The following is a 15,750-nucleotide window of genomic DNA, read 5'->3' as shown; positions in this document are numbered from 1 at the left end:
ACCACAAACCTACAGCTCAACTTTGCCCAGCTCATTTCAGAGGTCAATGTTCAAGCACATAAGCACTGAAGGATATTTAAAAAGTAAACTTCTATTTTGTTCCTCGAGCACCTGTGTGCAATTGCAGTTCTTTGCTCCCTGAAAAATGTTCTAGCGTCAGTGTATTTTGCTAGACAAACCAGCCTCACTTTGCAAAATACAGGTAATGTGATGAGTCTACAGTGACAGGACAGTAGCACTCACTGCTGAATTAGGTGGGTGCTGTGAGGCCTGATAAGCATGGAAAAAACCTTGGAGGTATAGAGGCAACTTTTCTCCATCACTGTCAATTCTTTCACTATTCATTTATGAGAACTATCTAGTATTTAAGTCCTAATGCAGTCATTGTTATGTTTTAAGATAGTCAACAGCCTGGCATGTCTTAATCCTGGAAACAACACATTTACTACTTAGCTACACAGCTCCCTGATATTATCACTCACATAGCATGTTTCCTTAAAGTCAGTGCCTTGCGTAAAAAAAGAAAACCCAATGAAACGGAAAAAGAAATGACCAAATAAAGACAGGCTGAGAGAGTTGGGGTTGTTCAGCCTGGAGACGAGAAGGCTCTGGGGAGAATTTATAATGGCCTTCCAGTACCTGAAGGGGGTCCACAAGAGAGGTGGAGAGGCACTTTTTACAAGGGCATGTAGGGATAGAACAAGGAGCAATGGTTCCAAACTGGAAGAGGAGAGATTTAGGTTAGATATTAGGAAGACATTCTTGACAGTGCAGGTGGCAAGACACTGGAACAAGCTGCCCAGAGAAGTTGTGAAACATCTGTGGAAGTGTTCTAGGTCTGGCTGTCTGGAGCTTTGAGCAACCTGGTCTAGTGGGAGGTGTCCCTGTCCACAGCAGACGGGTTGGAACTAGGTTATCTTAAATGCCCCTTCCAATCCAAACCATTCCATGATTCTGTAAAATGCTCAATGATAGATCACCATAGATACCACTGTTTCAGTCTACCTTTGGCCTTTTATTTCACTGGAAGGTGGCAAAATCACTGTATTTTTAAGCCCTATACAATGATTTTCACAAAATTTGAAGGCTATAGTTGCTTTCCAGGTGTACTGGGTGTGGCTGGGGGAGAGTTAATTTTCTTCACAGCAGCCTGAATGGTGCCACATTTTGGATTTGTGAGCAGGAGTGTTGATAACACTGACTGGGTGAGAGTGAGTGAGCAGCTGTAGGGTGCTTAGCCAGCTTAGCCATCTACAGGGGTTCAACCAAAACACAGAGGAAAGTGCAAGTGATAACAGCTGATCTGAGGGAAAACAAATCAACTTATGCAAAGAAAGTAGTGAAAATAATAAACTGAGGAGCATACAAGTTTTTCTTCCAAAGACTTTTTCTTTTCCCCAAGCACCCTTTTTACAAGAAAGGAAGCAATACATCCTTACTTTCCCAAACAGCCATGAAAAAGAAAGCCTGTATTATAATAACCGGTTGGTAAGAGAAGATTATTGCTGACCAGCAACTAGTTAATTCAATATATCATTAAGACCAGAAACTAGTTAATTCAATGTATCATTGAAACAAAACTCAGTACCACATGACTTCAAAAGTTACCATACTAAGAAACCTTTTCCTAGGTTACTCAAAGGTTCGCACATAGCACCTTTCTCCTCTGGAAAAAAAACAAAAAACCAAAAAAAAAAAACCAACCCCACCCCAACCTTTTCATATTCCACAGTATGCTTCATAGCATCCAGAATTCAAATATTTAATTGGAATTTCTAATATCAGGTAGTGGGCATCTAGCTTAGTGACTGATAGGCTGATTAATATAGATGTTTAGACTCTGCCTCTTCCATAACAGTTATCATTTTTAATTATAATCCCATGGAAAGGGTCAGAGGTTACAGAAATTGAAAATTCTTTATATAAAACAATACAGCCCAAAGCAAAGACAACCTTTCAAGATGTGGTGAGAAGTCACAAAAAGGGATGCTGGGGTGGGAATGATAGCCAGTAAAATGGTACAGTTGATTTCCAAAAGCAGGTCACTGATTCCTGACAGATGACTGCTGAGTTTTCAAGGTTAGTTTTCTTTCCCATTAGGTCTGACTGCAGCAATTTAGTTAAAAATAACACAGAGTGCATTCAGCCAGGATCTGTTTTCTACAGCGCCATCTCTTCAGACTGATGACCTTAGAAGATCTGCTGAAGTCTGTCCCTGAGTGCTTGAACTCAGAGTTGGACAAGAGACTTTCAAAGAATGTGACAGAATTAGCTGGAAGATGAAAGCTATCTGCTGCTGAGAGCTGGGGCTAGCCCTAGTCTACTTAACACACACTTGCATTTGTAGCCAAGATTTAGGGCCTCTGAAATATTCCGTGATAACACAAACTGCAGTTTAGATTACAGAAATTAATTATGTCACTGCAGAACCTTAATCTTCATGGCACTGTCTTGATGGGGAGGATTAACACACTGTAAAAGGCTTGCCCTCATTATACCCATCATTCTGTACCCAATAATGCAAACCACTACAACCTCTTTACCTGTCACTCCTTATCCAGTACCCACTGAGTCTTAAGACTCACTGATTTGGCCTTAAATTTACTGATAAGGTAGCACCCAACATAGGAAGCAGTGCTTGTGCTGATTAGTGTTTTCTTTCCTTTTTCTTTTTAACTATTTGAATACTCATTAGAGATGCTCTCTCTAGATTGTTCTCAGACAAATTCAGCCTGTGAGTAAGTGTGTGCTGAGTAGCAAAGGGCCTGTCAGGAATGCATCTTTAACCTCACTACTGATTGAACCTGAGAACAAGGAGTGGCAGTAGCCTTGCCTTTCTCAGTCTGTTGGATCCCATATGGTATGCTTCTTCAAGCAGAATTATTCATTTACCATCTGACAAAATATTTGGGAGGAATGCTGTTTCATCATCTGACAGAAGGAAATGTCTTCCAAAGACAGGCTTGCTCCCCTACCTCCCCCTGCATCGCAGTGCAGCATTGGCATTCCTGATCCAGAGGCTACTCAGAGGTGAGACTTATCAGCCAGGCTGTACAGATGCTTCAGACACCAGCTCTGCTTTCACTACTACAGTGTGACATACTAATGACTCGTCACTTTTCAGGCTGCATAAGCATTAATTTCTGATTATGTTTAAATGGAGTTAGGGGATAGCAGAGTCACAAATATGATGTGTATGTTTAATCATACCTCTTCACTTTCCAAATAATGTTTTCATCTTAGAAGACTATTAAGCTTTTATTAAAATGACAGCAACATCACTAGGAATCAGATAAGTGCACTTGCTTTTGCAATATTTTGATTAGAGTGAGCATGGCTTCCTATTTCCTTATGGTAACAAAAAAAAAAGAAAATTAAAACCTCTCCCAGAGACTTACACATCACAGGCTTGTATTTTACAGTGGCACTTAGTGAAACAAAATACTAACATTGCACTGAATTAAGGAACTACATACAGTAAGCATGGCAACTGAGGAGGGAGAATCAATCTCCCATTCTAGCAGTCTTCTACTGTCAAAGACAGTCCAAAATGTATTGGATCTGAAACAAAATGCTAACTGTGGGGCCTTGAAGAGACAAAGGATCAACTAGTAGTGTTTGGACTGTGATTTTTCATCCTCTTCCATTTGTGCTTTTAGCAACAATTAAGAGAAGAGGATCAGGAGTTGCTGAGGCTTCACAAGTGACATGAAAAGAGGTGATGGCTTGTCTGGTATGCTTCAGTAAGAAGAAAAGGCCTCATGGGGGAATAACAAGCAATAGGACTGAACAAGTCACTGGCCCAAGGGCAGCTACTCTTGAAAGATCAAACTTCCAGTTAAGGTACTGTCAAACTATGTGACTGTGACTATCGGCACACTTATAAAAGGTTTGGGATAAGAAGAGACAACTAGGCCATGAAAAATGATACAAGCAGTATCCTAAAAAGAACACAGAGTGAAAACACCTCCAAAATCTAGTAAATATGTCACACGCACAATCCTGTCATCCACACTTAATATCGGGTAGAATGTGTGAACTCAGTGAGTTCACTGAAAAGGGAATAAGGAAATTAAGGACCACATCCCTTTGAAAAAAATTAAGAAAAGTCAGCACACCACGTTATGCCACAAGCTATAAAACTATCACACCAACTTTACCTTTCTGTAAGGAGGTCTTTGCATTTCAAGAAACTGTTTACAGGAGATGGGCAAAAGAGCTACTCTTTATGAAATCTTGTTAAAAAACCCAAAATACATGTATACAAAAATATAAGGGTATTTAGACGATAGCTGTTTTCCCCATAAATTCAGACAACCAAACTGAACTATCCATATGTTTGCAATATGTTAAGGAATCCTTCAATGCACCGCCAGACAATGTATTTTGGAATCCAGATCCTGCTGTTGGTTATGTTGATTTTACACTCAGAGGAAAAGGGAGTTATTACCCAGACACATCCATGTAAGCAAGAGTCCTGTTGGGTCCTTATAAATTTAACCTCTATCAGTGTCCAGAAACAGGTAGGATCAGTTTAGCTATTGTCAAGAGTGAAATGGAGAATGAGTATTAAAAGAAACACAGAAAAAGAAAAAAAAATAATTCATATTCTAAAAAAATATGTCAGTCTTCTATTTCAGAACTGTGAGATAAGACAGTTATGAGAAGCAGAGAGAAGGTAAGAAGAAACTAAGTGATGGAAACCAGTATTTTGCATCATATATATATGACAACTCAAAGATATACAAACCAAAACACCAATCCTGTCAATGAAAACTATTAACAAGTAGACAGAAAATTAAATGCTTACCTGGAAAAACACACTAGACTCCTCTGAAATAGCATGAGCTTCATTGCTTGCTGTGGTAGGCTCTTTAACCTAGACACTCCATGAGACAACAGAAGTACAGCTCTGTTTACTTTTAAAACCATGCACTAGGTCCCTTCTATTCAATTGCAAATGGTGACTCCTTGATTGTGCAGCTGATTGGGAATCACATTTGTCGAATTCCTTTAAAATACTTCTGTCCATATCAACAGACCCTGGCAGACCTATGTGTATATAGAGAACTCCCTCTGCACAAGTACCTGTTAGTGTGCCTGCAAGAGTAGTTGAACTGACACTTGCTCTGCTCCAGCCCAACCATATTTTATTCATGCAAGAGTATACAGGTTTTTTATCAATCAGATCCCATCAGGTTCCTTTCTAGAAAGCAGAACTGATGACCCAAGTCTTTGCAATAGGGAAGAACAAAATCAGGTGCTGGAGGGACAAGTACAGTTGCTCATTTTCAGCAAAGTATTATAAAAAAAACCCAAATTGTTTTTAAAATTAATTAATTAATTAAAACAATCAGAGGTATAATGTATTTCAAAATGCAACAGGCTCAACTGTTGAAAATGCATGGAAGCAAAATATTTCAAGATGCTTTTCTTCTTCAGGATAAATTAACAAAAGAACTTGATTCAGTCTGTCTTCCCACTTCTCTGATTATAGCATACTCTTTTCTCTCTCATTTTTCAAAAATATTTCTCACAATTATTGCCAGATTTTGATTTGCTTGAAAACCAGACTATAGCTCCTTACAACCTAAGCTGATTTCCCACCTGAAGATAGGCTTCTATAGCTAAGCCTCTAGCAGCCCGCTGTCACCAAAAGTTGAGGATGATGATAACATCAGATAACATCCAGTACCAAAGGAAGTGGTATGGATGCTCAGATGACTTGTACCAACAAGAACTATGGTTCAAGTGTTTAGAGTTACAGATGTCTGACCAGCAAGAGCATATGAACTCTTAGGAAGAAAAAGATCCTATTTTTTTTTCACATGTCCTCAGTGCTGCTTGGTTAAAACCAGTGATCTCAGCTAGCAGAGATTCAAGAGACCTTTTCCTATTACCCACTATATCTTGAAATACAGTATTAAAACAGGGAAGACTAAAAAGAATCCAAAAGGAAGTGTCAGGCTTTGAGTCATACAGGACTAATCCCACATAGTCATGCAATAGGGCTGAAGAAAGCTTCGGTTCTCAATGTTGTGAACTCACGACCAAGTTTCTACAGCATATGCGGGCTCACAACTGGAATAATCACACACCAGCCAATGCTTTGGCTTGACCCTGGCTATAGGCTCCCTAGGGACCACTTCCCAAAACCACAAAACTAATTGTTTCCACTGCCCTGGAAATAAGTTTCTCAATAAGCTGGCAGTGAGCAGGAGTGAAAGCAATTCTATTATCTGCTATGTGTGGGTTTTTCTTTTCTTCTTTCTATTTGCAACTGCAGAGAATATTTTAAATTTTGCAAATAATTGTACATGGTGGAAAAAATGCAAACACCTGATGTCTGCTGTCTAACACTACAAACCTGCTCTTAGTCTAAAAGCTTTTGGGAATACAACACACTTTTTTCCTGCTAGCTTGGATGGGACACACTGGAAAGCAAAAAGACTACATCTTCTAGAAAACACATAGATCATGCTTGCCTTTTAATTCCTTATACCATTTCAAAGTGATATTAAGCCTTCCATAAATCTTTCCACATAAAATCTAACACTAAGGATCTGCCAGTTCAGGAATCCAGTTTCAAGTAAGATAAGCCTCAAAGCACACTTGACAGCTAAAGAACCCCAGTCTTTGGGAAGTGATTTTTACTTTGAGACCTACATCAACGTCAACCAACTCTTTGAAGTAGGAATATTTTTTTTTTTCAATCAGTGTGGAAATGGATCTGATCATTCACTATTATTTTTCACAGAAATTTTAGAAGCCTTCTTCCCTCCTTTTACAGCTGAATGGATCTTCAGTGATCAAAAGATTTAGCTGGAATTTATTACAGAAACCTAAGAGTAGTAAATGCTATATAAAAGGTTATCACATAACTCTGATAGCATAGTTAATTCTAATCTTTCCTTCTTCTATAGCCCAATGAAAATTGCTTTGTATAATATCAGGCTAAGCTGTCACCATTCTGAAATAAAGTGAGAGTTTGACATGGGTTTGTTTGTTTTTTAAATATGCATGGCTTTTTTGTAGTGGAGAAGTGCATACAATACCTGTTGTTACTGTTACGCAGTTCTTTAAAAGTTTTCATAAAGACAACAGGTTACAGTAAAATACAGTATCAGCTCATCAGGTTCCTCTGGTGCTCTTCTGTAAAGCTAGGAAATAATAGTTCATCTCCTCCTGGGAGAAACCTAACACAAAATTTTCACATACAGTCATCATAATGTCTTCTCTCCTCCCCCCAGCTTCACATTCCATCCAACCCCTCAATTTCAGAAGGTTTTTTTTTTTGTAAAAAGAAAAGATAAAAAAAAGAAAAAAAAAGAAAAACAGCTTATAAAACAGCAAAGAAAATAAAGTTATTTTAATATATATAGAAAGAGAACAAAATGAAACTTGAGGGAAAACTTACTGGCGTTACAGTTTATCCTGATACAGTCTAGATGGGGAAAAATAAATGAAAGATGAAATTGCATCCTTCAAGGTAACAGCTGCAGACATCCAAAAACAATCAGTCCACCCTTCCGGGGACAGACACACGCAAAGAGATGTGGCCATTTTATACTAATATACAGTCTGTACAAGTTCAGGAGTGGGTGTATATGTACAGTATATTCTACATAAATATCTTTTACATAAATATATATATATATACACACATATATATACATACACATATGTATAGAGAGATATACTGTTATACATATATAACCACATGTTGACAAAGACAGCTATTTTCTTTTAGAGAAACCTGTGCATCTAAGAGTATGTTCTACTCCAGGCCATGAACTGGTGAGAATTACAATACAAAGATTTATAATTAAGGCTCAAAAAAATCTCCCTCAAAAAGCAAGTTATACTACGGTGTCATTTCACTTTTTAAAGACCTTAGGCAATTTCTCTAAGAAGCTTGAAGCTCAAAGTCAACCTTTACACTTGGTTTCTTTTGAGTTAATTCATATTGTTTTTGCATAAATACACCATCTGTCCAACACAGAATACCTGTAAAAATCAGCCTACGAGATTTGTTGGTGCAATATTTAACCCTTTCCAGTTCTCCCAAAGACAGACCCACTTCTCATTCCCCCAGTGCCAGCCCAAAACACTTGTTATAAAATTATGTGCACAGACACATTTTACACTGTCCATTCAGGTGAGAAAAGGGTTAATATATTGCCCAGTTTTCTCCTGTCATAAAATGGCCACTTGCAAACAGCTAACCGCACGAACGCCCAGCCCAGATTTCAGCTAGTTCTGGAGGTTGGGAATACTGGTTTTTTGCTTTGCAGGGGGAATGGGGATGTCTTTCAAAGGTCCCCAGCCCTGCCAGTTCCTCAGAGCCCAGTCTCATCTTGCTGTCTGAACGCTAAGACTGAACATGATGCTTGTAACGTTCAGGGAGAAGACAAAATGGGCAGTGAAGTGGCAGATCGGGGAACCTTTGCTGGCCCTGCTTCATTCAGAGGTTACAGGTAAAGGAGGGATGAAGAGGAGTACGTGATAAAAAAAAAACAACTAGTTATGCTTGTGGAATCTAATAAATGGTAACAGAGGAGTCTATATGAAGAAAACAAGTTGAGATAAGAGAGCCTGAGCTAGAGGGCTTCTGAGCATTGCTTCTCTCATTTAACACACTAATGCTCAGCATATCTCAGGATATGACCCATAAGAGGATCTTGTGTTTATAAATGCCTTCTTACAGCCTTATGAACATTGATTACTGTGGTGTCTGATATGGGCGAGAGCCATCATATTAGTGCTATTTTGGGCCATACTGACCTTCTCTCAGAAAATCAAGGACAGGAATAATAGCACCATGCTACTAGACACACTATCTGGACAACTAAAGCTTTGACCAGCAGGGATAGTTGAATTTATTACAGAGATATGGCCCAGTAAGAGAGATTATACAGTATGGCAGAAAAATATAATGCAGTTTGCTGTTTAACTGGACCAATTTTATGTTATTTCAGCAGATGAAACTAAATGCAGTTCTTAAAAAATGGAAGAGGGGTAAGAATAAGTCCATAAATAAAGAGGTGTAATGAGTAGGGGCACACCAATCAGAAGCAGCATAGCCAGAGACAGTCTGTTTTCAAGCAGAACTTCTCTTGAGAAAATCTGGGTTTGGTTTTGTGCGATTAGGTTTGTCATGTGTCGTCAACCGCAACAGAAAAGTGGGAGCAAACAGCCCTGGAGCAATTGGTACAACCACCATACAGTGGTGGCTATATCCCTTACAGGAGTTGGGTGGAGTAAGAGGAGCTCTGAAATACATACTAGGGACCTTTGCACTGTGACCTGATGGAGAGTGAGAGCAAGAGTGAGAGAGACTCCCAAGTCTCACCACAAGCAAGTGAGATCGAGAGAGCTGTTACAGCTGGAACAACAGGGAAATTTTTTATGGGCTAAACAGTAAGTGCTGGAAAGGGAAACATGGCCAGTCCTCAGCAACATCCATCAAACTAAGAAACTAAAACCATAGCTGTGTTAGTGATGTCTACAGAGAAGTTCTGCATTTTTTTATTTTTTATCTAACCTAATATCAGCAATACTGAAATAACAGTGTCCCAGGCTTTGCCCTCAAGGCTGAGTCACTGCTCCAGGTGAATGGATCGATGTTACAATCTGAAAACCAGAGCAGCCCAGTCTGGCCTGGCTGCTAAATTTCTATTTCAAAGTACAACAAGAGACCAGGCCACTGAGAGGGTTGCCCTGATAACTACCATGGCATTATTAGATCTCCAGACTGCAAGCACAAAAGTTCTGCAGTGACTTGCATCAGGGTGCTGGGCAGAAACACCCAAGCACACTTCAGAAGAACCAGCACCCAAACCAGACCTAGTCCATTCGGGCCACTCGGGACTCTGCATGGCAATTGCATCTACTTTGATGCTGCACCATACTCTCCACACTGCCGTCAAAGAAGAAACATAGTTTTCTTCATTAATTTCCCAAAGCTACCAAAAAAAATTTCACTGTTACACAAAGCTATTTTCTTCCTCTTACATCAGTTTCTAGAAAGGAAGAAAACACCTGCTTTCCTCTAAACTGGTGAAACACTACAAATCTAAGTCAGAGGTTGCCTTCCCTGGCAGTAAGGTTCAGGTTTAGCCTGGTCTTTGTGCCCAAAACAGCGGCAGCTGGGGAATTCAGAAATAATTTTAAAAACTACTTTGGATTCCTCCTGCACAATACCAGAGCAATAGGACTTATGGTAACAATCATCTGGGGTTCTCAGTCTTGTTTATCTTCTTCTACTGATGAAATGTGCTTTATTTAGGTTTGGCTGCATTCCTGACTAAAGAGGTTTTCCCTTGCTTTAGGTTTTGAAGGTAATTATGCCTAAATAGCTGTAAATCCAATCACCTGCCAGTTGAGCAATCGGATGAGCAATCTGGAGGACATCAGTAAAGTGAAAACACAGCCTCTAATAGCATGGGGAGCAGGATAAGCTGGAAAGATCTTTTACAGTTTCTTTCTTTCATTATTATTCCTAATGTAAACCAGAAGCTGCTTTCTTAGTGCTCAGTTTTTCAGAGCTTATCACCTGGAAAATGAGCAAAAGACCCTCTCCTTGCAAAGTGTTGAATAGCTCCACCACAGTCTGCTAACACAAGGGATTTACTGGTTGAATAGAGATACCTTTAGCAGTGGACAGAAGTCTCTGTGAATTAGGCCTATGTTTCCTACCATTTGTTTCTTTGTGCCTGAAAACTGCTATACGTCTTTTACATTGCTAAGGTCCCTCCTGCTCATCAATGATGATCTCCCTATTGGACCAGCCATTTCTTTCCCTTTCTGCATATCTTCTCAGCATCATAAATGATTCCCAAGCATGTCCCAAGCCATGATTTGCTTTATTTCTCTCTCTCCTTCCACTCTAGACCCATTTGTTCAGAGAGAAGTGAGATCTGTATCACATTTGGACTTCTAATCTTCACCCAGTGAACACTCAAACTTCCATGAGACATGCTGTCACCATGCAGATTGCAGTGCCTCAGGCACCCACATGGGAAAGTTCTGGAACAACTTCCTCACCCCTCTTTCTTAGAGAACTACTCATCACTGCTCCTTCTTTCCCTCCCACCTTCTACAGCAAGCACCCAGAGACCCATGCCCACCCATGCCTGCTGTATGATGTCTCTCTCCCATCTTTGGTTTGGACACTGAATGCTGAGGGGATGGGTGGGATATGCCAGCCCCTGCAGGCTGCTCTGTACACTCTGTTCTCAGGGCTGTTTGCTGTGCGGGCCGCAGGCTTCAGGCCTTTGAAGGGTTGAATACCATCTTTTGATTTACCATGGCTATGTATATGGCATATGGGAAAGCCTTACAACTGAAATACACAGAAAAAATAGGAGAAAAAGAAATATAAAAGAAAAAAGAAAGAAAGAAAAAAACAACATAGGAAAGACCTTAATAACCATACAAATTATAGTAAGTCATCACATGGAATAGATTAAAGAAGAGAAGACACAGCTCTTAGTAACAGTATTGAGTGATTTATAGGAAAAGCACAATTAAAAAACTCACCACTCAAAACAGTCTTTGCTTACACATATCTGGCACAAGTTAAACACTTGGGAGATGCTTACACATAGCTATTCAGCACCAAGCATACTCAGGTCCGCATACATCAGCAGAGGTGCTGCTGCTGACTCACTGGTAAGGGACTTTTGGCAGTGTCAGATAATGAAGATTTAGTTCTCGTTTATGTCATTTTGGCTATGAACAATCTGGTTAAGAAGTAAACATCTTAGTGACTTAGAGTAAACAGCTGAAAATTAATGGCTCTGGTAAAGTTCCTCCTCAAATTTTCTTTCATCAGCAGCAAGGTAAAATTGTGATTTTGAGAGAAGGAAAGACCTTTATGAAGGAATGTATCTGACAGCTTTATAGATCCTAAGAGATTAGAAATTGGGCATGGAAGGAGAGTGCGGACAAGTTTCCACTTATGCATCCTATAGTCACTTTGAAGGGCAGATTCAACCTCGCAAAAGTTTCCAGCTGAAAAACTGGCAAATCTGGAATACGCACTGTGTCAGGCCCTGCAACTATACAAAAATTGCCTTCAGTTAACACTGAAAGTTTGGTTTACACATTTTGTCCCTGTAGTAAACCATCAATGACACATTAGTGTCTGACTTGTATTTTGAAAGCCAAAAAGACATTAGAAACAAGTTTAAAAAACAAGTTAGTCTGAGAGGACAACTGCTGAGCAACACATTCTGCATGTGAGGATAACGAATCCCAAAATCATCACTCAAGTTCATATATGGTACAGCAAGACATAAATAAACTTACCCTATCTAGCCAGTCAAGGTGTTAAAAACTAAGAATCATTACTATAGGTATTGGTGTTGAATGCTATTTTTTCCCCTTACAAAACCGCAGTGCTGGTTTCTCCTGATATCACCATAGCAGGGCTTTGAAGATGCTGATACTGTTATATCAAAAAATGCAAAAACTTGTTCCAGTGGGGCTTAGAATTTTGAAAGCTCACATAAGCTTTCACAGACTGCAAATGCACATCTTCCGATGAAGTACCCTATATATTAGAAGTGGTTTAACATTTTGCACCGTCACAATAGTTCTGTCTCTCTGAGTCAGAATCTTTTACGAAGTTATATTCCTGGATTCACAAAAAGCAACAAGTTGCACCACTGAAAAGTGAAAGAAAGCTTCAACTCATGTATTTACATTCCTTAGAAAGGCTATTTTTCATTCAGTAGAATAGTTAAAGACTGGCAAGAAAATGGACTGAGGCTAATTTAATAGCACAGTCTTTTTTTTCACTGTTGTTGGAGCCATTTCTAATTGTCTTTAATTTTTTCTGGGAAAGCATAACAGAGGAGACAACCCTTTGGAATGCGAGGTTGCACTTTATTAATGGTGCCCGTATTTTAGTAAAGAAGTAATGAAAAAAACCTAGACTTTTTTTTTTTTTTTAGTATGTATAAAAACCCCTAAAAGCTGAAATATATAGCAATTAGAAAATAGAAATAATTAGCAATTTAATACAACAGACCAAGCTGTATCAAACACTGCCAAATTTTGTAAAGCACATGGGATTCACAGGACTTCTGCTTTCCACCATATCCATTTTTCTTCCCTCCCACATTTGGGTTTGACTGTTTTGAGTGATGCTGGATGAATGAGGGATGTAACTGATCAAAAGATGGGCCAAGCAGCATGTCTCACACAGAGCTCACCAGTCCCAGACCAAGAAAGGAAACTTAAAGACTTAAAAACCAAGTGTCCATAACGAAGAAACTGACAACAAAACTTCATGCAGCAATGCAGAAGAGATTTTCTCTCCGCAGAACAATATCATTATGAAAGTCTCAGCAATTATTTTAGAAATCAATCCAATCAAACCAACAAAAATTAAACAAAATTATTTTAAAAAAAAACCACTATTCACACACCCAAACTAATAGTGAAGGGAGCAGTGGAAGGTTTTTATACGATACCTAAATTGACCATAAGTTTGACACGGCCTCCATCCAGCTCCAGGCGCAGGGTGTCAGCAGAGTCTCGCGAGGTGGTTGCCATCAACAGACCATAAGCACGCTGGGACATGAAACGAAAGGACACATCTTCTGCTTCTGTATGCATGACCATAGGCATGATGATCTTCATGTACATGCTGCCATCATAGCTCAAGATAGAAGCCTCTGCAAGGAATCAACAAACAATGGGAAAAATGAAAAGAAGTTACATCTCAGTGTGATCTTCAATCCTGAAGTATCCTGACATCCAGCATATAAGACTGGGCTTACAGAAACCATACCACTCACCACAGATAAGTACACAACTGAGGTAAAACACAGTAACTGTTTAACTGCATCCAGCAATGCCATGTGGAAAGTACAAGCAGCAAACACAAAGACATGCTACTCACAACTGGAGGCAGCCATACCCATGAAGACACAATCCACAGGGACAAGTGTGTTAGCACAGGGCCTTTTTGTTATAAAAGATTGGCAAAGACTCTGGTTTTCACATCTTCCGTGAAAATCAGGAGAAGGAAAAAGGAAAAAACAGGGAAAGAAATTATATTTTCTATGATCTCTGAGGATGCCAAAGAAAATGGCTGAGGAAAGGAGCTGTAGTATTTAACATGCTTAATTTGTTCATGGCCTTGCCTGCAGACACCCATATTCTTCTCTAAGGGGGTCTTAAGTTTTCTGATAGAACTACTGCAAACACTACAGCATGGCAACCATTGCTTTGCTCTGGGAATATGCTCCGAATCATTTTTATCCACAAAATTTACAAATCTACATAAATATATCAATGTACAACTCAGAGTTTCCCCTCTCACAGCCAACCCCTACCAAATGCAGAACTCTAGAGATTGCTTCATGTATGATTTCCACAAACTACATATAAAAATCCAGAAGCTAAAAAATAAAGACAAGTTCAGATCCAGTTTAGCTGCCATTTTCTCCAGAGGTTGGGATTCTCACCAGACACTCCACACATACCTCCCAAAAGCTAACACCTCATCTAATTAACCATCTGCAATGATATATACTTTGAAACCTGACATTCTCCTTATATTTCAACCCTTTGTCCAATATTTCACAGAATTTTCACAGAATTGTCATAGAAAAGACCTTTAAAGTCACAGTGTCCAACCATCAACATCAACCTCTGACAAATAAGTAAAATGACATGAAACAAAATAAGAATAAATTAAATTATATATATTAAACACCATACCCACCTGAACATGTCCTGAAGTGCCTCATCTACATATTTTTAAATACCTTCAAGAATGGTGATTCCAGCACCCCTGTGGGCAGCCTGTTCCTATGCCTGATGACTCTCTTCATAAAGAAATTCTTTCTAATATCTACTCTCAACCTCCCCTGGTGCAACTTCAGGCCATTTCCTCTAGTCCTAGCATAGTCAGCAGTATCCAGCCAGGCCTTACCAGGTCACTCATGCTTATAGGAGTGAATTTTCTAGAGGGAAACAGCAAGGTTAGCAGAACCAATCCTTACATCCTCTCAATGTTTAAATGTTAGATGCTAGAGTAGTATAGATGATGGGAAACTGAGGAACAGCCTCACGTCCATACTGAAAAGGACCCACAACTGGTTCCACAATGGCAAGTAACAGAACTGCAGTATGTAATAAATATGCAAATGAGGTGATAAATAAGGATATAAGTATCAAGCTGATAAAGTGGCACAGAAAATATGTTTCTGGTTAAAAAACATATGGTGAGGATCACTGTGGTTGTTCTGATATGGCGACTCACCACACCGATAGCCGGTGTGCAGCATCTCTCTGATCATGGGATATGCAAACCCATTAAGAAGAAAAATTAACAAGACTTCCATGGTCTATACACAAAAAACTCTCAACACACAACACCCACTCAGCCATATATGCACCTTCTGGTACCAGCTGGCAGTGCTGCTCTGGGGACTCACATCTTCGCTTGGCCAAGAGACAGAGAAGGAAACAAAGCTTCTTTTTTCAAGGTGGGGGAACTGTTCCTTCTTTTCGATACCCAATTCTCTTCCCCCTCACGTTTGCATCTCTTACTTGCCACCCACAGCTGCAAGCTGGAACTAAATGTCCTGTATATTATACATACACTCAAAGGCAATGTGTATGTACACACAAACCCTCCTTTCTCTCTTTCCTCTCTCTCTCTGTGGATTGTATTAGAAAATGCAGTCAACCATGAAATGGCTCTTTTGATGCCTTCAGCTCAGATGTGCC

At 39.4% G+C, this 15,750-nt stretch overlaps 1 protein-coding gene across 4 annotated transcripts in view; it reads right to left on the bottom strand.

The window, feature by feature from the left end:
• NRXN3 (neurexin 3) overlaps nt 1–15,750 on the bottom strand; it is an 897,015-nt gene that overhangs the window by 614,869 nt on the left and 266,396 nt on the right. For all 4 annotated transcript variants that reach the window (XM_030451649.1, XM_030451652.1, XM_030451650.1 and 1 more), the window contains 2 exons: nt 13,482–13,685; nt 7,418–7,444 (listed from right to left, as the gene is read on the bottom strand). In XM_030451649.1, the coding sequence (XP_030307509.1) occupies nt 7,418–7,444; nt 13,482–13,685 (231 nt within the window). The remainder of the gene's footprint in view (nt 1–7,417; nt 7,445–13,481; nt 13,686–15,750) is intronic.

The sequence above is a fragment of the Calypte anna genome, chromosome 5A, assembly GCF_003957555.1.
Source record: "Calypte anna isolate BGI_N300 chromosome 5A, bCalAnn1_v1.p, whole genome shotgun sequence".
NCBI lineage: Eukaryota > Metazoa > Chordata > Aves > Apodiformes > Trochilidae > Calypte > Calypte anna.
Note: the sequence above shows the minus strand (reverse complement) of the source record. Positions and strands in the feature narration are given on the sequence as shown.